Source organism: Nipponia nippon, unplaced genomic scaffold (genome assembly GCF_047370975.1).
Source record: "Nipponia nippon isolate SJK-2023a ecotype South Korea unplaced genomic scaffold, ASM4737097v1 scaffold_10, whole genome shotgun sequence".
NCBI lineage: Eukaryota > Metazoa > Chordata > Aves > Pelecaniformes > Threskiornithidae > Nipponia > Nipponia nippon.
The window spans coordinates 12,399,914-12,427,090 of NW_028262291.1; the positions used below are offsets into that span (position 1 = coordinate 12,399,914).

A 27,177-nucleotide genomic window follows, 5' to 3' on the forward strand; every position below is an offset into this window, starting at 1 on the left:
AAAAGGCAGTACTGGTCTTTCTAACTTCAGCCTTCTTCACTCATCAGTAAATAGGTAATTCCTGTAACATGCAGGAGCCAGTGTTCTCCTTTGATCCCTTCATGTCACTCCTTGAAAACATTATTTTCTCAAAAAATGCTGCTATGTTCACTTTTCTCTTGGTAGCCCACAGTGGCAAAAGTGGTATCGTGATAGAAGTATCCAGGCATCCGTTGGGCAAAGTGTAAGCCCTGAGCTTGCTCAGAACAACAGAAAGAACAGAATAGTTTCCTTTCTCCATCTCCTCAGAATGTGTAAAGGTATTGTGCTGTTCCTGCTTTTTCTGAGTAAAGCCCAGGAGGAATGAAAAATTTGAGTCTCTGCCTTACTCAGCATATTGAGTAACCAGCCCAGGCCAGATACAAAATTCTTTTAAATGCAGGCCTCCCTGCTGGCAGCAGCACTGTGCCACTTTGACATCCAGCAATAATTTTAAATGAGAATGATTTATTTTTCTTTAGAAGGCAGCAGATGGCAGCAAAGTTGTACAGATGTGCCAGACTAGTAGAAGAAGAAAAATATCTTAGTACACACATTCTAACAACATTCCATGGAAAAAACATATCATTTGTTTCTGTCTGTCTTGCAGTGTGGTTAAGACAATAAATCAGGTTTAATGGCCCTCGTGCACTTGTAACATGAGGGGTTTTTTCCCCTCCATTACCAGGAGTTAATGAAATCAGACTGGGGTGAGATGATGTGAATTATCACTCAGTAAATCATCTTTGTCTCTGCAGGAATCGCTTCTTTGTGCAAATCTTTTTATATCCTTCATTAAACAGATACTGATTGCCTTGTGCAAATATTATCACAAAGTGCTAGACTGTCTGTGTGTGCACCCTGAGTGATACAGGAGCTTTGACTGCCAGTCTCTGCTGTGAGCTATGTGCACCACTCACTCTCTCATTTGAATTAGTTGTCTGGATACATCCTTTTCCGAGGCTTCAAAATAGGTGATGAGATTTTTTTTTTAAGTAGAGAGAAGAGAGAGAGTAGGAGGGAAATGCTACTATATAAAGTCATAGTGTTTTAAACACTCCAAAATCCTACTGCATTAAATGAAAAATATCTGGGTTTTGGACAAGAACACTGGAAGTTTCTGGGATTCGATCCCTACTCATGAACACATTTAGCGCCACACTTGACACATGTATGTTTGGTGAAGCTGTCGTTGCCAGCAGCACCACGTCCACTTAAGAGGAGCAACAATGATCATACATTGCTAAACTCATTTCAGATTGAACTGAGAGTCTGAATTTGAGTTACCTCTTTTTGATAGAGTTCCTGTCCCTTACTTCTACCTTTTAGTAGTTTCTTTAGTCTTCAAAACCTGAACTTGTGAATAAATGAAGTATAAAGCAAACTTACAATACAATCTTTCAGTATAAAAATAGACATGTTTTTGAAAGAAAGCTGGGGCTTAGATTTTTTTTTTTCTGCTGAAGCCAGTGGAAGTTTTGTTTCAATTAGATGGGATCAGTCTCAGGCCTGGGATTTGGTGTTGAGATTCCTATCTGGCCCACCAGTTGATCACCACCAGAATGTCTGATGTCTGTAGGCAGTAAGGAGACTAATGATATATGCCAGTTGCATACTTTTCATGTTGTTTACCAATAAGGGGCCAGACTATGAATTTGTTCCTTATGCAGAATGAGATGCAGAGCTGCACAGCCCCAGGAAAAAAAAAAGAAGTCATAGAAATCCATCACTTTTTTCTTGTCTCTGAAGAGAACAAATTTACTTTACAAGGTGCAGCTGTCTTCTTCCAGTGCGCAGACTCAGATCTGCTCCTGAGTCCTTACATACAGGCAGGGAAGTGTAGTGGCCTCTAAGTTTACTGCTTTGTAGCGGAGAGCCGCAATAGAGTCAGGTCATGTAAGGGGAAATGAGGAACCCACACACCCTTTTGTCCTCTTCTGTAACAGCAGTGGGATGAATTACACGGCGGCCTTTTAGTCTTTGAGTGTTGCGGTTTCATGATAACTCCTGTGACAGTAACCACCTATTAAAAGGACAATAATCATGTTTGTTTGATGAACTGCTTAGTTTGCTCCTGAACTAACAGATAAGATCCGTTATGTTTTTTCTTCTGTTTCTGCCAGTACTACTGGACATCAGAGATTAAGACACAGACATTTGTTTGTTTATTTTTACACCATGTTAGCGAAGTATGAAGAAAACAGAAACCATTTTATAATTGCTGGAATAGTTGCGTGCAGTTTGCAAACTGACAGATCTGGGAAGTGATACTTGACTGAAAGTATTGGAGGAATATTTATTTTGCAAACCTATTCTGAGAGTCAGAATTTATTACAAAATATTTGCCTTCAGCTGGATTGGACTGATCTTTCCTGACTTTGGAAAAAAACAGGCTTTTGTAAGTGGATGGGAGACTCAAGGAGGTCTTCTTAAATGTTTGGTAAAAGTTATCACAGAATCAAACAAAGTCAAAAGATTTCATTTGGCCTCCTCATTGCTGTTGTTGTTGCTGGGAATTTTGCAAGCGAAACACTTCAGTCTTATCAAATCATTAACATTGATTCCAGTCTTAATGGAACCATTTGTTTTTCATTTGGAAACATTATAGTTATCAAGCATTTTGACTAGCGTATATAGCATGTAGTAAAAAGGCTTTTACATAGCAAAGTTCTTTACCTCATGAACAAATTATGCTGCTTCTCCTCATGAAGGATACATGGCCCTGCTCCAAAGAATTGAGTATTTAAAAATTAAAAAAATTTCAAAGCTGACACAAAGTATTTGGTGAAAAAAAACCTGTTCTTTGAGAAATATTTGGATAATAAAAGCAAACCCTTGTGAACACAATAAACAGATTTCAGTTAGGCATAATTGGATTTAGTTATTGGTTGTACTCAGTCATGCTGGAATTTTTTCTCCTAATGCCTGTGTGCTCTACACTACTTAAGTATGATGTGAGATAATATGAAATGGTGTATTGACGGCACAAGGAAAATATTTGGATGGCTGTCTGCAGTTGCCATTATTGGCTTTAATTATGACTTGCTGTCCTTTGGGTACTAAATGGGCCAGAAAAGGCTTCATATGTGCCAAAGTATTCATTAGTATTCCCCTTTCTGTCATTGTACTTGCAGGAAAAGTTTATATCTGGCACCTGACTGCAGTTCTTATTAGCACGGACCAAGATGCTTTGCAGATTTTGATAATCATCTGAAAGTACACCAGTGTCTCTACTTTTTGGATACAGTAGAAGTTGTTTCTAGGTAACAGTGGCACTTTCTGATGTAATGAGAGAACAAACATTTTTTGCAGTCCTCCATGTGATGTGGCTGCTTAACGTAAGTTTTGTGGTACCAACTGGAGAAAGAAAAAGAATTACTTGCTTCCCTCTTCCAGGTTAGGGGACCTGCACTAGGACTTTATGGGAAAGCGCTTGTATATCAGCACTTTAGGCCCCATGCCACCATTCCGTGTAGCACTAATAATGGAGCCACAAAAATCTTTCTGAGATAAAAACAGCCTTTGGAATCTACTTTGGAAATAAAAAATTGTCTATAGTGAAGTATTTTTTCTTTGCCATAGGGTGTCTCTAGGGTAGGTACAAAACAAAATAATAACTCATAAAGAATATTCCCTGAACTCTTCTGACACTTGACTGTGGAGGCTCTGCTGAGAATGGTGACCACTCCTTTGGCATCCACTCTTGAACAGACTGGTGGACAAGGATGAATTCCTGCTCCAGTACATATTTACCATTGCAAAACTTAATTTTAGTTTAGAGCCTTGTTTGAACTGAACTTGCAGTCATGTTTTAAGCAGCGTTTGAAATGCTGGCCTGTGGGACACCAAACTGTTCTTAGGAATGAATACTTTAACTAAGGTGGTGTGTAAACAGATGCTCCTGATTTTGCAGGCATTTGGTGACATCTTCCACTTCTCATCTGTCACATTAGAGCATAAGCTGGCCTTGACCTAAGCACACAGCTCTTCTTGAACTTGTAGGACTTTAAGAGGATGCTTACTTTCATGGGCCGATACTGTTTCACAGTCCTGTTCTCCCTGAAACCTCAGGAGTTTCAAAATCCTCACAGTCCTCAGAGATTTAAATCTAGTTCATGTATGGATTTCAACTACTGTTTAAAGGTTAGTGCCCAACGTTTTGCTTTGTGGGATGTTCATAGTGAAAAGATGCTTAGCCAAAGTTCTTCAGTAATGTCCTCTGCTTGGGTGGGAGGAGGAGCTTTCACCTGGACAACTCTCACCTGGGGCAGGTGCAGAAATGGAGGAGGAGGGAGAATGCTGTCTCTATATGCCTTAGCCCTTACAGACCAGTTCCCCAAAACCTGGAACTCAGTTTGGGATATGGGGTTAACTGTGCAACGGGAAAGAGTCCCTGGCTGCTCTGTCATTCTCCTCCAGCCTATCTAGCCTAGCCTAACCAGGTTAGCTAAGATACACGGTCATAGTATTTCCAGGGTTTGCTTTTCAGCTCCATCCACTCAAGAACATGCTGTCTTCCAGGCACAGGGCTGCTCACTACTTTCTGGCCTGTCTAGTTCACAGTGTTGGTCTTTATGCTTTATAAGACATGGTTTCAAAGATTTGGGTGGAATTTTGGAGGGGATTTGGGAAAAAAAATCTTTCTTTTCTTTAGTTGCTGTTTATTGCAACTATGGAATTTTGCTTCTCCCTACAAGCACGGCAGGTGGTGCTCTTGATCCTTCCAAACAGAAATTGCACTTCCTAAGCTCCAGTAAGGTCAGAATTATGCCATCCAGCACCAGCTTGCTGGTTTTAGCCCTGTCTGGTTAGTCCAAGGATCTTTCAGCTTTGAGTGAAGTGTTTTCTATCAGTGAAAGCAGGGAAGAAAAGGTATTTTAAGTGGGGACTGGGTTTTGGCAGTAAATGAAGAAAAGATCAATGCAAACAAAAGCAGCTAGTTGGCAAGTACATACTTAACCACGCTATAGCCCAATCCAGCCTTGTGTCGCAAGTTTAGATGACAAAGATGCTAGCTGTGTAACCCATAAGTAAAACATTGTGGCTATTAAATTGTATGGTTCTGTTGAAGTCATTTCGGCTCTGCTACGTACTTTAAGTAGGATCATGCTTTCACCTACACATTGTAATTTCCCACTGCAAGCACCCCAAAACTTATAAGCAGCAACTATTTTAATTTCAAGATCTTTCATGATTTGAGAATAGCCATTTGCTTGTTTCTCAGCTGGCAGCTATAATCTGCGCTGAAGATCATGCGTTTGCTGTCACCCCTTACATCTTACAAAATCTGGATCAGAAAGGCCAACAGCAGTAGAGAGATAAATTCTCTTCCAGCTTTTAACAGACAGATGGTAATTAAAATTGGCAAGTGTCAATAGATATGCTTTTTTTAAAAAAAGAACATTTCAAGTGGAAAACCCACCTCTCAAGATTCCAAAATTCTTATTTGAAAATGTTTAGGAAAGTTACTAAAAATAGGCAATTCTGAGCAGAACTTCAAAACTTTGGGGAGAAAAATCATTATGAATATACACCAGGTACCTAGTCAACTGGATTCCTACCCAAACTTTTTTTTCAGCAATACTCCTGGAAAGGCGTCATTGCCGGGTGTTTTGAATTTTTCTTGTAAATATATGTTCCTTAGGCATTTCGTATTAGGTAAAAAAATATGCCCACTTCATTTATTCTAGCAGCATTTAGTGCTGCTGTTCCCCAGTCCTCTCCTGTATATGTTAACTATGTTCAGAGATACTGTAAAATAGGGGAAATTGTATGGTTTAGCCAAGACGTTATGCAAATACACTTGTTTAGTTTTTAGGTTTGTTTTCTTGGCATGCAAAGAGTAGACACCAATAGATGGTGCTGTTGGTGCATTAGTAACGTTCAGTTTCACATTTGTTTTGTGGTCTGTGGTTGGAATTTGTTTTTTTTTTAAAAAAAAAAAGAGAACAAGAAAAAAAAGAACAAAACAACAAAATCCCTAATGCTAAGCTTTTATCCAAGATGTTCTGCCCACACTGAACCGGTCACCGTTTAACTTTAACCTGAACTGTGGCCCAGGAAATCCTTCAACATAAATAACCTTGGAAGCTGCCATGACCATTTTTGGAACGTGCTCCCTCAATAAATCTGTTACTTTGTTGTGCAATGTTGAAGTGTGCAGTTGTTTCTCTGATTAATTAGGGCAAAAAATAAACTTGCACGATCAATCCAAGCTGTGACACGTTTCAGCCCTGGCTAGAACACGTGGGTAGAAAAGGTCTTAGAGCCTCCCAACAGATCTGCCCTGGGATTTTAAGATGCATGCTTGCTTTTGAATTTACTTGATTTGACTAGATAAGGTGGCTGCTAACAAAGCCTGTAACTGAAGAGTTTCAGTCTGTCACAGAACTGCCGTGCTAGCTTAGTATGGGCAGGACTGAACCCCGTGAGAAATCATTCGTCTTGACCACCTGCCCCCGCTAAAGACAACATAACAGAACTGGTTTATGTAATAGTGTTTATTTTATTTCACATATTACCCATGGAGAACAGCTGATACATTCTCTACATCTTTCACCAGTCTGGAATGCAAGATAAAAAAAAGGTATGGAAAAAGAGTTTAACATTTGACATTCACGATATGAAAAATAGAGGGAATACAATGTTTTAAAATGCCCTTACGCAATATATATATATATAAAACGTATAAAAATAAAATATATTTTCCAAAAAAAAAAAAAAGATACAAACAGGACATGACACATGACAATCTTAAATACCGATACGTATCTCATGATCCACACACACCGCACTTAAAATTAACAAAAACCACGTACAATTGCACTTTTCCTCTCTGTGACGTTCAAGTATATCGCAGTCCCCGCAGGGACTAGTGAGTGTCCGATTCCCTGCCGGGTGCAGATAACGCAGAGGGTAGAGCAGATGTGGGCGACCTGTCCTTGCCGAGGGCTGAACGCGCACCCCCAGACGCTCGGGGGCAGAGGGCGAGGCCGGGGCCGCGGCCCCCGGGCCCGGGGGTGCCGCGCAGCGGCCGGCGCCCGCCGGCGGGTCCCCCCCGGCCGCGGGGCTCCCCTGAGCAACCCCTCCTCGCGGCGGACGGGCCCGGGGCGGCCCCGAGCGCAGCCCGCCGGCGAGGAAGGCCCGGCCCCCCCGGGTGCAGCGGCGGGGCAGGGGGCGACATGGCGGCCGGCGGGGCAGCGGCGCCTCTGGCGGCCGCGGGCCGGGCGCCTTCCAGTCCCAGGCGGCGGCGGGCGCGGGAGCCGGCGGTGCCTCGCCCGGGGAGGGTAAAGAGTCAGTAGCCGCCCCGCCGGTGCGGCGGGCGGGGGGAGCAGCCCCTGCGCGTCCCCGGCGGGACGCGGCCTTCACAGCTTCCCCGCGCCGCCTCTCCGCGCCGCGGTCCCGCCCGGACCGGCGCTCTTGCGAATCCTGGCGGCGGCTGCGGAGCGGCGGCGGACCTCCGGAGCGTCCGTGTCTCAGTCCATCCATCCGAGCCGGCCTCGGCCGGGTAGCGCGGCGCTCAGACCCCGAGAACGGGGGCGAGGGGCTGCGCCCGCCGCGTCCGGGGGCGCCGCCCGGCCAGGGGGGAGCGCGGCGGGCTGCGGCTCTCGGGCAGGGAGCGCCGCCTGCGGCCGTAGCCCTGGGGGCTGATCTTGCTGGCGGGGGCGGCGTCGTCCTTATACTTGTCGGTCAGCTGGTAGATCTGGTGGGCCAGCTTCTGCACCGTGCACGTCCCGAACCGGCACCCCGTGCTGATGGCTTGCAAGTGGGAGAAGCTGTTAAGGCTCTGGCGGTAGCGCTTGACGCGGATGTGAGCATCCTCCCGGCTGCTGCGAGGCAGGAAGAGAGAGAGCGGGCATGAGAAAAGCGCAGTGGGGCCCCGGAGGAGGGGACCCGGTGGGCCCGGGGCGGGGAGGGCAGGGAGCCCCCAGGCTGGAGGCGGGCCCGTCCCGACGGTGCAAAACTCCCCCCCACCGCCCCCCGGCTCTGCCCTCCGCCGAGCGGCGGGAGAGGGGCGATCTGGTCGCAGAGCAGAGCTTGCTGCCGATGGGAGGAGAGGCCCCGCCGTTTTTTGGCTGTTACTTTATCTATGGATCCAGAGCTCAAGTTACTATTTATATTTGACTTTCACGGCAAAGGCGCTGCTATCTCCCGCCAGCTGAAGAGCGCGGGGAAAGGGAGGCAGGAGGCTGCTCTCAGCGCGACGTGCAGCCCGGGCAGGACCTGCCTCCGGGGCTGGGGGATCGATAGCGACAATAAGCCTGAACTCCCGGAAACGAGGGGACCCCGAAACTTTCCACTGCCTCGAGCAAGTGCCCGAGCCCAGAAGGGGCTGGAATTTACCTGGGATGCGAAACTCGAAGATCCTCCTTCACGTCCTGGGTCCGTATGAGCGGCTGCACGTCGGCGGCTGCCCCCAGCCCTCGGAGCGCGCCCGAAGGCTTCACGTCCCGCTTGGCTCGGCTCAGTGCCCATTTCGTCCATCTGAAAGGAGCGCAAGGGAAGAGGACAGCCTGTTAGCGCAAGCCTGCAGGGCGGGAGCCAAACCAAATAGATTCGAGGGGCGATAATCTTTGCCAGCGCCGAGATTTTTTTTGGGGGGGGGATGTTTCCTGAAAGGGCATGAGGCCTTTTAGGAGCTGTGCAATTCCCGCAGGGAATCCAGTCCCTCTGATCACGGCCGGAGCCCGGCGCGGGGGCGCGGAGGCTCCGCGGCTCCAGGAGCGGGGCTGGGCGCTGGCAGGAGGGCGCGCTCCGATACTCACTTTCTTTTGAACTCTGTCGCTACGTCCACCCTTGCAGCATCCACCCCGAAGAAGGTCACAGAGCCGAGATAGAGCAGGGCTACGTGAACTAGTTTCATTCTGGCTGGGCTCCTGGTGGAGGGAAAAGAGAAGAACTGTAAGCATGGTTGCTAATAAAAGTCAAGTAAGGTCTATCCTTTATTTCTGGTGATTCCAGAGAGCTCCTTCCCTCGGAGAACCCCCAGGCTACCGGGGACTTTGTGTGCGATATGAACCAGAAGCTAATATTTGCTCAGCAACTTATCACAGAGTAAATAACAGAGCCTCCAAAGTTTACGTTTGTCGAGAGTTTTACTTGCAGAGGCGGCTGAAAAACAGCAGGATTTCCAGAATACCCCCAGCGGCTTGCACTAGGATTTAGCAAACCCGTGAGATTAGAGAGAGCTGACTATCAGACGCATCGTTTCCAAACTCCAGCAAGTGTTTTGCTGCCTGGAAGTTTATCCCCTGATAGCTCATCTTCCCACTTCACGCGCAGAACCAGCTAGTTCTGGATCTTATGTTGTAAACGGCAGCTGATGCCAAGAGCCAGTGCAAGAGTCTGCAGCATAACTCCAAGCTCTTCAAAACAGTCCAGCTTTAGTAGATTTTTCACTTCCTCTCCACCTCTCCTGCATTTTTTTGTTGTTGCTGTTGGGGGGGGGGGGGGAGTTCTTACCTGACAGTGAGGATAATCCACTGAGACAAATGTTCTTGTAGTAGCGATCCGAACTTGCAGGGTTTCCTGAGGAGCGAGAACTCCTTCTTTGTGTGTCTGAAGTAACCACTGCGAGCTGCGCTCCACCGCTGCCTTTTATAGAGGCAGCAGCGCGGGGGAAGTGGGTGGACCTTGGCGTAGCGCAGCGATTTTTTTTGACACTTACCCCCACCCCCACGTCCCAAGCACTTCTTAATCATTCTAGCGTGGACTGGGGGCAACCCATACTAAGGTAAAAATAAGAGGATTACTGAAAATTATCTTAAACAATCCCCTTGGTATTTTGTTAATTATAACGACAGCTTTTAGGTGTGGATTCCGAGTCATGGCATAACTTGCAAAATCTGATAAGCCCCTCAGTCTGTTTTACGGGGGACAGACTTTTTAACTGCCGATATATAATTATGTCTACACGGTGTGTAGCGTGATTTCTCATTCTAGGCATCTTCAGGTGGGTGGAAGCAGGGGACTAGGACCTAGACCCCATCAATTTCGAAATCCATGCAAATCCATCAAATTCCAGAGTTCCAAAAATAAACCCATATTTGGACAACGTGAACTGTAATGAGTAACCGTAATGAATGCCAGCCTTCTTTACATAAGTAAGGAGGTGACATATCAGACATCATTAATAATTATGACTCAACTCGGGTGCATTTTTTTTATCTAATAAAGTGTATTTGATTTACTTGATCGATTCAAATAAATCACAATTTAAATGGTTTTGGAAGATCAAAGTCAGAGCGCACTTCTGTACCTTTGACCAAAGGAAGCGGTGTTGCTTTGGGGCGAGCACAGGGTCACAGAAACGCTTGGGGGTATGGGCGCCAGGGAAGACTTCCCGACCGTCGTTTTACCCCCAGTCCGCAAACTTTTATATACGTGAATGCACTTGCTTCCCCGGTTATAAAGCTAAACCAGTGCAGGATCAAGGTCTCTAACAGCATTCTCCCGGCTGGCCAGCAGCAAAACCTTGCTCTGCCCACGCTGCAGAAATGCAGAGGTCGGGCTTGGCAGGCGGTGCTGGAGGCCAGCACCAGAGGGACTGTTTCTCTACCTGCTTGTGGCAGTGCAAATTCAGCGGAACCGAGGGAAATGCCCCCGGAGACCTGCGCCCGGGGCGCCAGGGTCCCCTTCCCAGCGAGAGATACTCGGGCGGGAGGGAGGAAGGAATAGACTGGCGTGTGCGAGATGTTTCTCTCGCATCTTGCCCCAAGCAAAGTGTTTCAAAAATCAGGTGAGTATGTACTCGTGACTCTGCCTTTCTAGATAACCGCGGTATATAACACCACCCTGGAGAGGTATGTGCAGGGGGATGACGGAAACTTTCCCGTGCACGGCCGACTCGGTCTGAGGTGCTCCCTCCCGGCCTCGCCAGCAGCGTCCAGGCATCTGGAGGCTGCTGCCTCCGGCATCTACCTGTCCGGGGCCAGGCTGGCCCGGGCGCCGCCACCCCGTTCGGCCGCCGCCCCTCCGTCCCCCAGTCGCTCTCCGCGCTCCCCGCCGGCACCCGCCGGCAGAGAGGGTCAGCGCTCACTCTCGCTGTTCCCCTTCGCATCCTCCGGCCGGCCCGTCTTTCTTCCCCGAGCCCCCGGCGCGGCTGCCGCGGGGCCAGGCAGTTTGCTCGGCCGTGAGCTGGCCGCCGGGGCAAGCCCAGATCCGCTCCTCCGCCGCACCTGCCCGGCCGGAGCGCGGGGCGGGAGGCGGCGGCGGCGGCTCCGGGGGCGCCGGCAGCTCCGGGGGCGCCGGCAGCCATCGGGGCAGAGCGGCGGCTGCCCCGGGCGGGGGGCGCAGCAGGAGCCGGCCAGCCCCGGGCTCCCCCTCGTCCCTTCGGCCCGCCGGCTCCGCCGGTGCCGCTGCCCTCCCCGCGGACCGTGCTCCGGGGCAGAAACACACAGAGCGAGAGGCTTGGGGTGTAAACTCGGGGAGGAAGAAATGGGAAAATAGGTGCTCTAGAACGGGACTGTGTCATGACCAGGGCGGCAGAACAGCATCAGACCACGGTGACTGGATTTCAGAGACCTCATGAGGCAGCTCAGGCTCGAGTGAGTTCAAGCGTAACCCTGATCAGCAGAAGTTGAAACTGAATCTAACTTTTCCGAATGAGAAGGCAGGATTTTGTGTGATGACTATTGCTTTGATTCAAATTAAGCCTCCTGTTCCAGTAAAAAAAACCACACACTTCCCCAAATGCTGGAAAATCTCTCATTAAAATCCCTGGCTAAACGGGAAGTGCATTTTGTATACTCCTACAAAAACAATGCAGAAAGAATCCTATGTTGTTTTAGGAATAGTAACAATAGTAGTACACAACTCACATGTGATTTCCATACTGACTACAACTGTCATTTTAGTGATACAAAATTAGCTTGTTCCAATTCATGAGGGGGCAAACTTTGGCACATAAATTATCAGTTTGTTGCTGATATGGTTTGTGAAGGGGCTTCAGCAGGTACAGCTGGCTCAAATGTAACACAAAACATCATGTTCTTTGTTCAGATGCTCATTTTGTTCTTCCTAAGCCCTTGCATTCCCCTGCAGTTTGGAAATGAGCAATAGTCACTGAATTTGTACTATGAGGTAACACTGGCCCCTTTTAAAAAATTATTTTGTAAATAGTGAGTTATTTCCATTTCAAAAAAAGTTACACAGAATGCTCTGTGGAAATATTATTCATAAACTATTCTTCTGAGGCAATGCCACGCAGTTCAGCAAGACTGGGCTCTCCTCTGAAGCGCAGGGTCTCCTCTGGATGCTGCCTCATCCATTGTGGGGAAGTTGGCCTGGAGGAACATCCAGCTCTTGTACTCGTTTGCCGATTATCTTGGGCAGTGTCATTCAATCTCTCTGTGTTGCCATATGTACAAAAAGCTTTACAATATGTATCTGCTCTGGCAGGGAGATCGTGAAGATTAGTTGCTGTTTGTACAGCATTTTATTCAGGCTGAGTTTTATTCCAAAAGCAAAGGTCTAAAATCTGTAGGCATCAATGGGGAATCAGTTTGAGGCAAATATTCTGTGCCGATTATGCAAGAAAACTGTTGTTTGAAACCAGTGGAAGTGCCTTTGCATGTTTCATTTTGGGTTTAAACAAATTTTACTGGATTTGTATGCCATGAGTATGAATATACTTAATTATATTTCAGGCTGTATAAAATCAGCAGAAAGATGATACTAGTAGAAGAATGACACCCCATGAGGGATGTAAAACTTCAGTCAAGTTCCACACAGAAAAGCCTTGCTGTTAGCCCATGCACTCAGCCAGCTTTGTCTGTGCCAAGGGCACAGTGACAAGGGGTGACTCCATTTCTGGTAGTCCCATTGGAGGTGCTTTCTGTGAGCCTTATGTCTGATAGGTTTGAGTAGACCAGACAAAGCCTCCTAAATGAGGGTGGGATGCATATTGGTAGGGGAAAACCTGGTCGGGGTCATGGCTGCTTCCCTGTTCTGGGATGGGGTGGGGTGACACTGATTTAAGGGACTGCAGGCAGTGCGTGACCTTTATATTTCCTGAAAGAGGAGTTGACTAGAAGGTATTGTGAACCTTCACACCTTTTTGGTGGTAAGTGCACAGTCTGAGTGTGGCAACATTGTCCCTTTTGTGCTTCCAGTCTCCTGGAGGGGCTGCCGCCCCACGGTTCTTCCCTGGGAATAAATATGTGGCTGCTTACTGGGTCCTTCTGGAGACCTAGGCCTTGGTGTCCACCCAGAGCTGCTCTGTGAGCCCCTTCATGTCCCGTGAGGAGCCAGCCTACTCTGCTGCAACAGAGGGAATTATGTTTTGGTGGTCTGGATGAAAGTTGTTTACTTTGCATTAGACGTTAGGTGAGCAAACAATCTGTCTGCTCCACTTCCTCATGTGTCCTATAAGAACATAAGATTGCTCTATACTAAAGGGAAGTCAAGGAAGTAAGTTACGGATGACTGACTCCTTTTGCTGTCCATGCAGGTACACTGCTGTGTTCAAACCCAGATGAACAGCGCCCTTCCTGTTACGTGAGTACTTAAGATGTGCCACTTCTTACGACACGCTTTAGAAACTAACTAAGCTTTGGTTATATTGGTCTGGATGAAAGAAGGAGCAAGGCTGTAAAGTGGGCGCTAGTAGTATTGAGGAAACAAGAAGTAACATCTTCCTCTTGATCCAGCGTTTGTTAATGCCATGGGAAAAGTGTGAGGTGATATTCTCCTGCTAGAGGTGCTGGCTTAAAAGAGCAGTGAGACTTAAGTACTGAGATTTGTTATTATGTATTGAACCTTGTTATGGGTGCAGATACAATAACATCCCATTTCAGCTCCAAATTAGGTAATTTCTTAGCGTCTCTCAACTTTCCCTCCAGGTTTAGCTGTACAGAACATTATCCCTTGCTTTTGTAAACTATTGCATGTCCTGGCTTTGTGCTGTTGAACAACTGCAGCTTTCCCCCCTACGAGTTACGGCGATGAGCTTTATCCTTGTCCACCTCACAGGGGTAATGTGTGGCTTCATTAAGATTTGTGTTCCTTTGTTGCTACTTCAGAAATGCTTTTAATCAAAAAGCTCAGTGTTTTGAAAACAGCTTTGTGGGTTTCAGTCATTAAAGTCAACAGGATCATGAACCAAAATGTCTATGCATAACTGTAGAAAAGTATTCCTTCTTTTAGCTCCTACTGAGTATAGGAAGTGACTGACCCCACAGAGTGCATCTCTTTCTCTAAAAGTATATTCCGTCTTTTTCATGTATATATTATGCATTCTTTTCTACTCCTGAAGTTAACAAGCAATTTTATTAAGTTTAGATCTTTTTACATGGCATCTGACTCCAAAACAGTTAGCCGCAAAGCTGATGACTCCAATGAGATTTTGACCGCTGAGAAGGCACAAGCGAGAACACTGTAATTGATTGTTGAAGCTTGTTGACCAATTTGCCTCTGGGTTATCAGCAAGACTCTGCATCGGTATGTCCCAGCTAAGTACGAGGTGTAAGAATGGCATGTTTGAAACAGAAATGTCTGTGTGAACCCACTAATGACCGTCTGCTGGGTCCCTCGCGATGGTGGACTGTCAGGAGCAAATCCAGTGAATCTGCTGCGTTTCCATGTGCACCACGGTACCCAGGGCTGCTGCAGCTCCTCACTGTAGTGCAACTCATGTCCTTTGCGTTGGTTGTTCTCTCTGGGCTGTCAAACAGGACGCACATGGAAGCTTCTCAGAGCGTTTTTGCAGACTGCCGGTGAGCCAAGCGCTGTACTGTCAGATACCCTGTTTATCACCAGCATCTCTGTGACTGCTGGCAAGCCCGCCGGGCTTTCGAGGGTGAGAGTCCAAAAGGCGTCGGCCTCCTCTGTACGTTACAAATAGCAACACGAAATCTCCCCGCTGCCTTGTGGAGCGCCCTGGCAGCCCCCGCGTGTGCCCAGACCAGCACGTCGGAGGCCGGGAGGGTTACGCCGAGGCGCTGCCGGCCGTCGCCCCCATTAGCAGCCATCGCCAGGCTCCCACTCCCAGGCGCCGCGACCCCAATGGAAGGGGGCACCCACGTCGGCCAGAGCGGGCAGGAGGACGCGGCAGCCGTCAGGGTCGGGCAGCCGCGCCGCGCCCCGCAGGGCAGGGCAGCCTCCTCAGGGAGCCGCTGCCGCGGCCGCTGGGGACAGCGGCGGGGGTCGCCGCTCTGACGTGAGGGAGCGCCGGGGCCGGAATCCCTTCCCCGCCGCTCGGCTGCCCGTCAGGCGGGCAGCGGGCAGCGCCGCAGCGCCCAGCCCAGCCGCGCCGTTGGGGCCGTTAGCGCCGCGGCAGCCGCGCGGGCCGACTTCCCCCACGGCGGCACGTTCTGCACATCCCGGACAAAACGTAAACAGGAAACATCCTGGAAACGTGAATTCTCGATTCCCGGGGCTGAGCTCGGCGGGAATGGCGTGGGTTCGCCGCCGGGTTTTATTTTCGCACAGCCGAAGCGCGGGCGATGCCGTTCGCCGGCAGCTCCTCTCAGGAGAGGTCCCGGCGGAGGGCGGTGAGGTAAAGTCCCGCTCAGGCACCCCAGTCTTCCCGAGCGCGCAGATCGGTCGGACCTGCCGCGTTGTTGGTTTTGTTTTTTTTTTAAGGGAGAAAGTGTCCCGGACCCCTGCCCCCTGGGTGGGTACTTCACAGGGAGGCTGCGAGGAGACAAAGCCCACCGCGGGCGGGGGACGTCCCCCGCCCGGGCCCTCCCCGCCCGCGGTGGGCTGCGAAGGGAGGCGATAGGGTTTGCACTGGTGACCCCCGACGACAGCCGGCGGCCCTCGGCCGTGCCGCCTCAGCCGCCTGCCGCCGGCGAGCCCTCAGCCCACGCCCAGCCCGGCGGGGTCACGGCGCAGCGGTCTCGGCGGCGCGCAGGCGCACAAGGCGCCCGCGCCTCCAACATGGCTGAGGTGGTGCCGCTTCTCCTGCAGCGGGCGCGGAGGGGAGGATGCTGAGCCTCCCGAGAGCCGCCGCCGCCGCCGTAGCAGGGGTGGTGAGGCCTGAGGCGGGCTCCTCTCAGCCATGGCCAGGCTGGCCGACTATTTCATCGTGGTGGGCTATGACCACGAGAAGACAGGTAGGTGTGGCTGCGCGCAGGGCTGCCCCGCGGTGCCTGGCCTCTTCCCCCCTCCCCTCGTTCCTGCCCGGCCCCGGCCCCGGCCCCCTCCCGCCTCCGGTCGGGCCGCGGGAGGAGGAGACTGCCGCGCACACGGGGCGCCTGTCCGGCCGTGGGGAGGAGGGCGGCTGAGGGCAGTGGGGCTGGCCTCACCCCCGCGAAGGGGCGCAGCAGTCGGCGGGGGCGAGGGAAGGGTTAATCTCCCTTTCCTGAGGCAGAGCGGGCCGGCGGGAAAGCGGAGGGGCTCGTCTACCGCCCGGCGGCCGGCTGGCCGGGCCCTGGCAGCCTCCGGCCCGGGGGGCGGCCTCGCCTCCGTCTTGCGGCCTCAGCCCACCTGGCAAGCCCCGCTAACCCTGCCCCGGGCCCGCCGGGCGGGGCGTACCCCGCGGCCTTGCCCCGCCGCCTCGGCCGGTGGAAACGGGCAGCGGTTCCTTCGAGAGAGCGGGGACAGCTTAAAATGTCGCCCACGGACGTGCACGGCACCGGCACCCCGGCCCGGCCGACGGCCGGTGCCCGAGCGGCCGCTCCCGCTGGGCAGGCAGCGGAGGCCGGCCGGGTGCTGGGGGCGTGCGTGCGCCGCTGCCTTTTCCCCCGCCGCCTCTGCAGAAAACGGCGGCACTGGCCGCCGTTCCCACACCTCTGCGCTGTTAGCTGAGGCACGGGCAGCCGCGACCTCAAAGGGAAACAAAGACTGAGGGGCCTTGGAACGCAGTGGGGCTTTTTGCCTGTTTTGGCTGGGGGCTTACAGCGTATCGCCTGTTGAAAAGGTGCCGCAGCTGACACCTGGGGAGGCTCGGTAGGCTCTTCAGGAATGGCTGCAGTTCTCAGAGAATCGAGATGTTTTCTGTCTGCTCGGGTGAAAGGAAAGTGGTGTTATCTGCTACCGTTTTGTGGGTAAAGAGAGAGTGGTTTCTATTATGTAACTGTCTGTTACCGCATTTGTTGCTGGAGAGACCTTAAATCAGTATATAAACTGATTTGAAAATGAAGTGATTGTCAATTGGTATGTGTTTGTGCTGGGTATTTCAGAACGATCCTTTGAATGTATGTTGTTAATAAACAATATTTTAAACAGTTGAATGTCCCCTAATTTATTTGACTATGCATAAACCAAACAACACTCAAGTTTGTTATTCTAAGTAATTCTTTGAAGTAGCAATTGCATGTAATCTGTATTTGTTCATTCTAAAAGTGTAGCTAATAAACTCTTAGAGTAAGTTTTTTTTTTTTTTCTTAAAGAAATACATTTTTCAGAGAAATTATTATATCTATGTGTTTAAAGATACAGTGGCTTCCAAAACTCTGCAAAGGGTCTCCTGGATTTTACTATACCAGTATTATTATTCCATTAATTACGGCATGGTGCCCCCTCCAACCCCATTTGGAAATAGACTTTTCCTAATTGTAGTGGCAAAATTACAAGATTACATTGGAAAGCTTTATGTTTGTAAAATGTCTTCATCTGTAGTGTTTAAGTATGTGCTTAACTTCCTGTACATAAATTGTCTCATTAAGTTTAGTAGAACTGCTTGCATGGATGAAATTGAGCAGATTCAGAAATAACTCCAGAACCAGAACCTTAATTTGAAGAGGTCATGCCCAGAAAGTAACTATTTAGACTTCATTATTTAAACTACTCGTTGTTACTTTAATGCTTCATACTAAAAATGCTTGAAGAAACAACATTCTGTTGAAGACTAGGCATGCATTGTTTTCCAGATTCCTTTACCCCCACATGCAATCCCATTATACATGGAGTACTGACCTTTCTTTTTCTTGTAAAAGTCGTAGTTTCTTGATGCATTTATTATGCTTCCTTCTATATGAAGAAGCAGGGGCAAACATTTCTAGGACTGTACACTTATTACCTGTGAAGCTTTTAAATTTTTAAGTATGTTCTTTTTTTTTCTTTCTTTTTTTTTTTTTTTTCCATCTTCAACAACGTTCTGGCTTGGTTTTAATATGTTTGATTCTAATGTTGAGTGTGATTACATTTTATAGTGGTTTTTTCAGGAATAATCTGTGGAATATCTTTGTGTAAACAAGCAAACAAAAATCCTGTAACCTTCCCCCTCTTCCCCGACCTGTACGTCAGCAGCAGTTTGGATAATATGCTAATATGCACTTGTGGTTAATAAGAAAGGATGTTTATAGTAATGACTGTTCGCCCAGAAAAGCCCTACTGCCTCTGCTAGCTCTCTATAGCAGCCATCATCTGCTCTGACTTCACGTGGGTTATACGGATTTATTTACAGGTGCCAATGTCTGCGATATACTGAAAATGTGGTAAAGGTATTGCTTTCCTGTGCAGATTATCTAGCTTTATTCAAAAACATTCACTATAAATACCGAAAATACTGTGTTTGTGCACTCGTGCAATTTAGGAGCAGATTTCTAGATTTTTCATGTTGCGGAAAAACTTTGTTATTGGTGCTACAAGTTTTTACCCAACATAGTTGGTCTTAAGAGGATGTGAACATGTTTATTGTCCTCAAGTAAACCAAAGAGAGTGTCCTTTGGGCATCAAACATTTTAAAGTTCATTCCTGTTCCAGGCTAGGCCTATGTAAATTGATGCTACTGCAGTCCTAGTCCTGTCATCCTTATTGTATTAAATCTTCCTTTCGTTTTCAGCTTGCTTTAGGATGCTGACCTGTCAAAAAGACCTTTCTTGCTGAGTATTTTGCCTGTGTCACTGTATTATTTTTTTCCTGGGTTACTTTTCTGGTAATTTTTCAAACAGAGTTAGCTCACCAGGATGTCAGATGAATGGCAGTATCAGCATAAAGGAGGAGCAGGGGCATGCAGGAGGACAGATCACTGCAGCCTGAATTTATATTGGCTTAAATGGTCCTAGAACCTTGGGGCACAAAGATGTTAGTCAGGTGCCTTAGTCTTCTACATGCTCCGAGGAAAGCACTGCATGCCTTTGAATAGTTGGCGTAACAGGCAGTTTATTTGTGCTTGGCAAGAGTCATGGAGATTCGGCCTGAGTGGAGAATGAGCTTTGCTGTTGACAACTTAAGTGTCGGTAGACTTTCAGGCACATAGGAAGCTAAGGAGAAGTCTTTGTGTTGTAAAGGATGATCTGATTTACCTAGCTTTTTATGTATTTCAGGTACAGTTGACTGTATTCCCACTTAAAAGTTATTTAAGTCTATATCTTTCACCATAAAAGTAAGCTGAAATATATCATAGTTTTAATTGCTGTTGTGTATTTTAAAAACTCATTCTGAGCCGCTACAAAGAACTGCAACAGCAGTAGCTCCTATCGGAAGTTCATGTTCAGTGTCTTGACAGAGTTGGAGAAACCAGATTTAATAAATCCCCCCAGATTTAATAACATTGTTTGTTCTAACAGTGGAAATGTATAGGATTTCAGTGATACACCAAGGTTGATTGCTTTACCATGTTTATTTTGCATTCAGCTGAACCTTTGCTAAGGTAGATAACCACATTTTTCTCCAACATATCAGCACAATATAAAGCTGTTATGTAACTAGCTACAAAAGACATTTACAGAAGTCTCTGAGGGGAACAAAGTTGCTAGAAAATGTAGGCACTCTGGGTTAAAAGCTAGAGAAAATCCCAGAAGACCTTATTGTATTTCCATTTTCTTTTTCCATGGATTTTGAAGTGTTTTTGATGTGCTTCACCAGAAATTCCCATTTAATATGTTTGCATAATGGAATGTGGATGGGATTTAGGAAGAACACAGATGTTTGCAAAGATCACAGAAGGGCATGAGAAAATGCCTTTTTGGTTTGTTTGGTTTTGTTTTTGCTGGTATAAGCCATAATCATAAATTTATCCCTGGAATTTACATATGGTGGTCCTTGAAAAAGGTAAAAGAGAATGTTTTGTGTCTTCCTTAGCTTAGCAACTGAAAGGTAAGGTTAAACGAGAGAGAACTGAATACTGGCTTTGATGAATTTGCCCATACACCCATAACGGCTTTCCTGTAGGATGCTGATGTGTACCCAGCAGTTAACTCTGAAGACCTGCGAGGTGAGACTGGTTTGCTGTAAGAAGACAGACTAATGTGTTTTGTTCTTGCTTGTGTATGCAGTTGCAATGCGTGTGACAAGGCTTGCAACAGTATAGTGGTTTTATTTGGCTGTTGTCATAACTGATAAATGCTGATATAACATGTGTAGGCTCTGTTGTGGTTGTTTCTGTTCTGATTTTTATCAGCTTCTTTCCAGGGAAGCTTTTCTTGTCTAACATAGCTTTGCATCTTGGTGGATTTTGAAACTAGACAATGATTGATGATAGAGTGGGAGAGATTCCTAAATGCAGTTGTCTGATTCTTTTATTTTTTCTGTGGGCAGATTTTGCCTGTGAAGAATATTCTTTTCATTTTGGGGGGTAAATAGCATATAGTATCATGAAGATTTTTTGGTCTATTTGTTGTATATTCATAGTTGGGCATTACTCTGGGCTAGCATGTGTATAAGGAGTGGATGATTTCTCAGTGTCTTGGTATGCAATCTCTGTAAAACAGAAAATGTAGAAAAATGAGGGAATCAAGATGTTACTTCAGTGGCTTTCTTATCTGAGCTACAGCTTAATTTGAATCAAAGTGCAATCTAGGGAAATCTCAAAGGGGAAAAAAACCCCGACAGAAATGAAATCCTTCTTTTTGTGGCAGAAGAATTCTTGCAACTGTAATTTAATGAAACATCAAGTGTACTATCAGAACTGAAGCAGAATGCAGATATGTAAGTAACTGTGTATTGGTAAGAGATTACTGTAGTTGGCTGTGACTGGAGAAGGGCATGGGTGCCCAAAAACTTTTCCAAACAAATTAGTTGCTCTCATATAAGAAATTTTCTCTTTCTACAAACCCTGTCCTTGCTCAGTTTTCAAATACAACAGTCTCCACAATACCACACTGAAACAGAATGAGAAAAGAATATTTCCCTTGCATTTGTGGTGTGTTTTGGTTGTCGGGTTTGTTTTGTTTTGTTTTGTTTTTGTGAGCTAAGGCTATCTTGAGAATCTGCTTGGAGGAAAAAAACCCAACAATGCCAGTATTTTTTTGGTAGCATGTCTTCCTAAAATGTATTCAAGCAGTTTCTTTTAATATATAATGTTGACTAAAAAAATTATTGTTATTTTGATTTATGGATTCACTATGATTTTGGAGAAATCTTAAAATCAATACAGACCAGTATACCACTTCGTTCCCTCAAATGTATGCTAATTAGTATCTCTTAAAAAACTTGGATTTGAATGTCTTTGCTCACTTGGTCTTGCTGTCATAATAACAGCAGCAATAAAAATACTTTTTTTTTTTTTCAGTCTTTCAATTTAAATCAGGACGTTCATGGAGACTGAATGTTTATTCTGTAAGCTATCTTCATTTGTCCTAAAATGCAAAGACACAGAATCTGTTGAGGGAAGTAGCATTTCATATCTTCGGGGATAATTTAAGACTAAATTGCAGTAAAGAAACTTTCTCTCCCCTTTTCTGTTCTGGATTAACTTTGTGGATTATCTAACAAAAAGACACTTTTCCTGCAGCATGTTCATGGAAAACAATTTGTTATGCAAGCCTGAATACTATTTAAGCACTGGCCTTCTATAACCGCAAGCATATTTTTCAGTGGGGGGACAAAGAGAATGACATTTTACTCCTCCAGCGTCACAAACATAATAGTCTTATCTTATAACACTGAGGACGATAATTATACTGCTATGGTAGTTCATTGACATGAATTTAAAATACCAACTACCTCCCCAGCTACTGGTACTTACAAAGTGAAAAACAAAGGAAAACCACAGTCACTGTGGAATCATTTTAAAATGTGGAACAGTAGATTCACTGTTCAACCTCAATAAACCTCAATGAAAGTTGTATCTTACAAATATGTACTGGTAGTTAGGAAGTCTTCCTTTGATCCATCTCTTCTCTTACTCCTCCTTTGCAGTAACATGAGATTTTCAGGCTCCTTGCTTATATAGTGAAAAAAATTATTTCTAATAACACTATCATTATTGATGAGATTAATTTTCTTCTACTTGGTGTTTAGTGAATTGTATTCTAGTTATATGTATTTGTTGAAATAAATTATTCTTTTGGTGTCAGTGGTATATTCTGAAGTCGAGGGCAATCCAATTAGTGTTGTTTGGGATTTGGCAGCTAAATCCCTGCTCATTGAGCCAAGAGTATGCTTGTTATCGCTTATCTGTTAGTGACTAGATACATTGTGATTTCATGTCTCTAATGTTTACAATTCCCAATTTTCAGTCTTCTACAAATTGTACAATATGAAAAAATGGAATCATTGAACACAGTTGGAATTCTTTGCTTGTTTTGTAGTAGTCTTGTGCTCAAGGTAACAACAAAGTTACTAATCACAAAATTTCCACTAAACTGGACGTAGGTAACAGGCTTTTAGTACTGCAGCCAAAACCAGGAGTTGGTCACAGTTGGTACAGTCTGAGGTTTTGTGTAGCTGTAGTAGAGGAATACCAATAGACAGAAAATACAAAATCATCATAATTTTGGATACAAATTCAGGACAGCTGCACACAAAACCACATCGGACCCTGGGAGACCTCAATGGATGTAAAGAGACGTAAAGGATGTAAACAGAATGTTACTGGGGTTACAAAATCTATCACTCAGAAATTCAAGGAGGGGGGAAAGGTAGGAATAATGTCCTTTTAACGTGGTTTGTAAGTTGTTTCCTAGGATTTAAAAACGCAAAACCCAGGAAATTCACTATCTGACACTTGGATAGGTCTTCAGCAAGATTTGAAACGTATTTTTAAATGGTAGACTTGTATGTTGGGTCTAATGGAATAGTAACTGGAAGGAAGATGAGACATTCTGGCAGGGGATTTCTCAGATACTTGTGGATGCAAAGGAATGACGACTCTTCTTTCTAGAATCTTGACTTCAGTTGTGGAAAATTGTGCTTTGGAAAATGGTTTAATTGAGCTACTTTTGCCAGATGCCATAAATATTAATGCCAGGAGTATTGAGTGTTGTCGGTTGGCAGCGTCCCCTTCAGGCTCTGTAGTGGGCTGCATATCGCTTCAATGTGGTTTGGGAACCCTTGCTCTGTAAGACAGTGGCCCGTCTCCCTGCTAACTCTGTTTGACACATCCTGGTATTTTAAAATTCTTTCTGTTTTCTAGTTTGGTTTTCTAGGTTTACCCCAGAAGAATCTCTAACCTTAGTATCTCGCTTTCTTTCTCCCTCCTCTTGATCTCTGTTTAGCCATTTTTAGCTACTCTGTGTTTTTCTGAGATGAAGTCCTCTTGTCCAGTCAGTCTGATTTTTTTGTGTTTTTTATCTTTAAATAAATATCAGTTCATCACATAACCACAAAGGCCAGGTTTCATTCCTGCTATAAATTTTGGGCCTAAAAGAGTGTTTGCTAGAATTTTAGTTTAGGCAAAAAAAAGTCATTTTCCCCAGTCTTATTTCTTAGAAACAGAAAAAGTATTTGGTGTGAAGTTTTCTGAAATAATTGAGCTAGAGACAGATCTTAAGCATTGAGACCTAAGATGGTACATATAGTTTGGCTAAGGAAGAAATAATTGAAAATAGTTATAGAATAAGAGGTTAGACCTCCCTTAGTAATGCTTATGGCTGTTAGCTATTTGCATATCTAAAAAGCGTTGCACTTATGTTTCTTCTTAGTTTCTTATAACTGCACTAGTTGTAGCACAATAAACCTTTTAGCTTGATCGCTGCATTGTTAAACTCTTTCACGTTTTAAATTTGTACATTTAACGTGTATTTCTGCTTTGGACAAAGAAATACAGACACTCGTCCTTTTTGATGACTATTGTTCTATGAACTATAAATATAATTCCGAAGTGGCAGTAAGCATAAGCTGACCGTGTGACTAACAAAATACTCAAGACTCTTTCAAAAGGGCAAAGTTGTGATCTTGTCATAAATACAACTGTAATGGACTTTTAATTCTTGAAATACTGTTGAATGGGCATACTGCACTTTTTAAATAACCGTAAATTAGGAAATCCGTGTTTTCTGAATGCGGTTACACAGGCTGCTTTTCATAAAAATGCAAATTGCAATTGCATAAAAAAACCACACGCTTTGTTCCTGCAGAGCTGTTTCTTCATAATTAGTCTCTTTTCCCAGAAAAAATATATAGTAGTTTTATGAAGCTTGTGGAATAACTAAGCTGTTACTGTTCTATATTGTTAGTATATGCTATTTTTAAACTAAGATTAACACAAATCATTCTAGTAGAAGTCACAGGAGGATTTCAGTTTTCTGTCTTCGTTGATAACTTGTGAAGAGAGAAGTAGGTTCCGTATTTTTGAAGAACTTAGAAAAAGCAAATTTCAAAGGAAAATTGATGATACTTTTCCTTCCTAAAACACAGATTTAAACCCACTTTTTTTCCCCGTATTGTATTGGTAATTTAATCTATTTCTAGTCTCAGGTTGTGAGTTCTTAGAACCTTCAGTCCGTGAGAATTTTTTTTCTTCACTGTTTCTTGTTTAGTGATGGACACAGCTCTCAATACTGATCCTGTAAGAGCTGGTGGTAGATGCTGATGTGGCTGATTGAAAATTGTTATTGAATTCATTGTGTCTAGCAGAAGGGTCTGGATTTGCCCTTGCTATCCTCTTCTTTCCCAGCTTTGAAAACTGATAGTACACCCTGGAGATGGCTTTTGTGCAGTTCAGAAAGTCATCGCTCATTTGGTAAAGTGGTGGGTCCTTCTGGAGGTTCCTGGTGCTGTGACTGGCATGGTTGCTGGTGGGCTTCTAGGCAGAACTTGCCTTTTGTGAAGTAGCTTAGCCTGGGCCCTCTGCCTGAGCAACAGATCGTGCTTGACTGCAACTGAGGAACTAGTTGGAATTCCCTGTTAAGAGAGGGTAGAGCTGCTGCCTGAGCATTGCCTTTGAGTTTGGGATTCACCCCATGTTTCTTAGAAATATAGTTAATGAATTGTTCTTATTTTAAGCTTTTGAGGAGCTACTTGCTTTTGCAAAATAGGAAACTAATTAGTGTGTGTCTCTCATGATCAGCAAGTTTCAGCAATGGTAGCAAGCCCAAAGTTTGGAATGGATGCTTTTAATAGTATTTCCAAAACAGGTAAGATAACAAGGCATATGCACAGAATAAAATGATGTTTTCCATGGTAATAAATAGTCAGAGTTTAGAGTTTGTGTTCAGAAATTCATGCAAGTTCTAAGTGTTCAAAGTGCTGCAGAGAATTAAGTCTCCTCTCCAGATATTTTATAGTTGCTAAAACTTACGTGCTTATTTTAAGTAGCAAATTCTGGTCTACTTTGCTAGAGTGAGTTAAGATACTGCCTGTGGAAGTCTCAGATTTGCCCTTTAGCTGGAGGCAACTGCCCCTACAGCAATTTTGGACACTTATGCTGGTTCCTTGCTAGTTCCACTACCGAGCTGAGGTTTTGACTCAAGCTGCCAGTAACCATTCTTCAAGCTGAGACACCTGGATTTGTATTGAAATGATTGCGGCATGGGGCACGTGTTTCCTTTTTCCAGCTCTGAGGGGCTGATCATTTCCAGCACAAAAGCAGCAAGAAGAACTGAACGTACCAAACCATCTCAGTAGGTTGTGCTAGGACTAGAGTGTCAAAGCTGTGGTGTGTCAGCTGTGATGGCATTGTAATTCAGCAGGACAGCCAAAGCAAGTGTCATATTTTTTCAGTTACAGGCAACTGAAAAGAAAACAAAACCACAGAGCCCTGCATGTTTGTGATTTGGAATTCAAAACTCTTCTTTCAAAAGATTCTCTTTCCTGTTTGATTAATCTGCGTAAATAATGATACCAGGTTTGCCACTGAGTAAACAGTGTTGATTCAAGTAGTGATACTTTTGTAAGGTTGTTGTTTCAGTACTGTTTTTTCCCAAATATTTTTTTTATAGTGTTTATTATGAAGAGAGATGAGATCATACATATTTGACAAAATATCCTTGTGGAGGCTGTTTTTTTTATTTTGTTTTTTTTTGCCACATGGCATCTTTTTTGAAGAGGCAAGACTGTCACTGAAGTTTTTAATTTTTTTGTGAGAGAGTGGTCTTGAAAAGTATCCAGAAAACACGCTTTCTACCTTTCTGACCTTGTGAGATATTCTTGCATTTTTTAAAAATTTGTTTGTTTACATGTTTGCTTATGGGTTTCTTTTTCTTTCTTTCTTTTTTTTTTTTTTCATTTAAGAAAATGTGGTCCGGTTTTTAGTAAATGGCCCATTTTTAGAAAATGGCAGTTCAAGAACATGTGGCTTCACTGGTCTGGTCTCTAGACATAGTCGTTGATAGTCATAGCTGCTCTTCTTTTTAGTAGCCTAGTAGAAGACAGAAGGTAACAATTTATATCCATACTTAATTCTATCAAAAATGGGGATTGTTCCTTGTTACAATGAGGGAGGATTTGAGAGGCATAACTAAGACGACTATTGTTTTCATAATCTGTGGTTTTCTTGATAATATGCTTACCATTATTTGAAGTTAGAAAACCCACCGGTAAGTTTTATGTAAAAGTAATAATGATAATAAAAGTCTTAACTTGAACTGGACCCATAATGTCGTATGTCTTATGGAAGTGACCTTGGAGATGTTCCCTTTCCCAAAGTTGTGGTGGCTAAAGATAGGATGCTGAAAAATAAAAACTGCACAACTCATATCTTCCTTTGTTAGAGTTGTGTGTGTTCTATTTATTCTCAGCCAGTGTGCTTAAAGTTATAATAAAGTTTGTGGGTTGCATTGTCTCCCATTGCCAACCTCTTTCCTCCTTCCCTTCCCTGTCTCCCAAAAACTCAGTAATTTTTCTTGTTTCAGGTTTCTTGCAAAACTTAGGTCATGGCTACTAATAAAATACTTTGAAATCCTAAAGCAGAAGACTCGAACTGCAGCATCTTGAACTGGGCCATCTCATCTAGATTGTGCTAGAAAGGTTGGACCAGGTGATCCTTGAGGTCCCTTCCAACCTGGTATTCTATGATTCTATGATATAGTTCTGAATTAAAAATCAGTTCCTGTTTTATAAAGACCAATTTTACTTGTTCTTCTTTGGGTTGAAAAAAAAAACCAACAAAAA

The 27,177-nt window shown here is 45.1% G+C and overlaps 2 protein-coding genes across 5 annotated transcripts in view; one reads left to right on the forward strand and one right to left on the reverse strand.

The window, feature by feature from the left end:
- The window catches only part of SBF2 (SET binding factor 2), a 323,859-nt gene that overhangs the window by 29,813 nt on the left and 266,869 nt on the right, over nucleotides 1–27,177 (forward strand). The window contains exons 2-4 of one of the 4 annotated variants that reach the window (XM_087745093.1): nucleotides 13,131–13,344; nucleotides 13,469–13,515; nucleotides 14,331–16,073. The exons of the other annotated variants lie outside the window; for them this stretch is intronic. Of the exons in view, the coding sequence (XP_087601219.1) occupies nucleotides 16,019–16,073 (55 nt within the window). The 5' untranslated portion in view covers nucleotides 13,131–13,344; nucleotides 13,469–13,515; nucleotides 14,331–16,018. The remainder of the gene's footprint in view (nucleotides 1–13,130; nucleotides 13,345–13,468; nucleotides 13,516–14,330; nucleotides 16,074–27,177) is intronic. 4 annotated transcript variants of the gene reach the window in all.
- On the reverse strand, nucleotides 7,196–9,730 carry ADM (adrenomedullin). The gene is made up of 4 exons (XM_009461530.2): nucleotides 9,481–9,730; nucleotides 8,784–8,894; nucleotides 8,362–8,502; nucleotides 7,196–7,847 (listed from the first exon to the last, which is right to left on the reverse strand). Exons 1-4 carry the CDS (start codon nucleotides 9,717–9,719, stop codon nucleotides 7,538–7,540), a joined length of 801 nt encoding a protein of 266 aa, XP_009459805.2. The 5' UTR covers nucleotides 9,720–9,730; the 3' UTR covers nucleotides 7,196–7,537.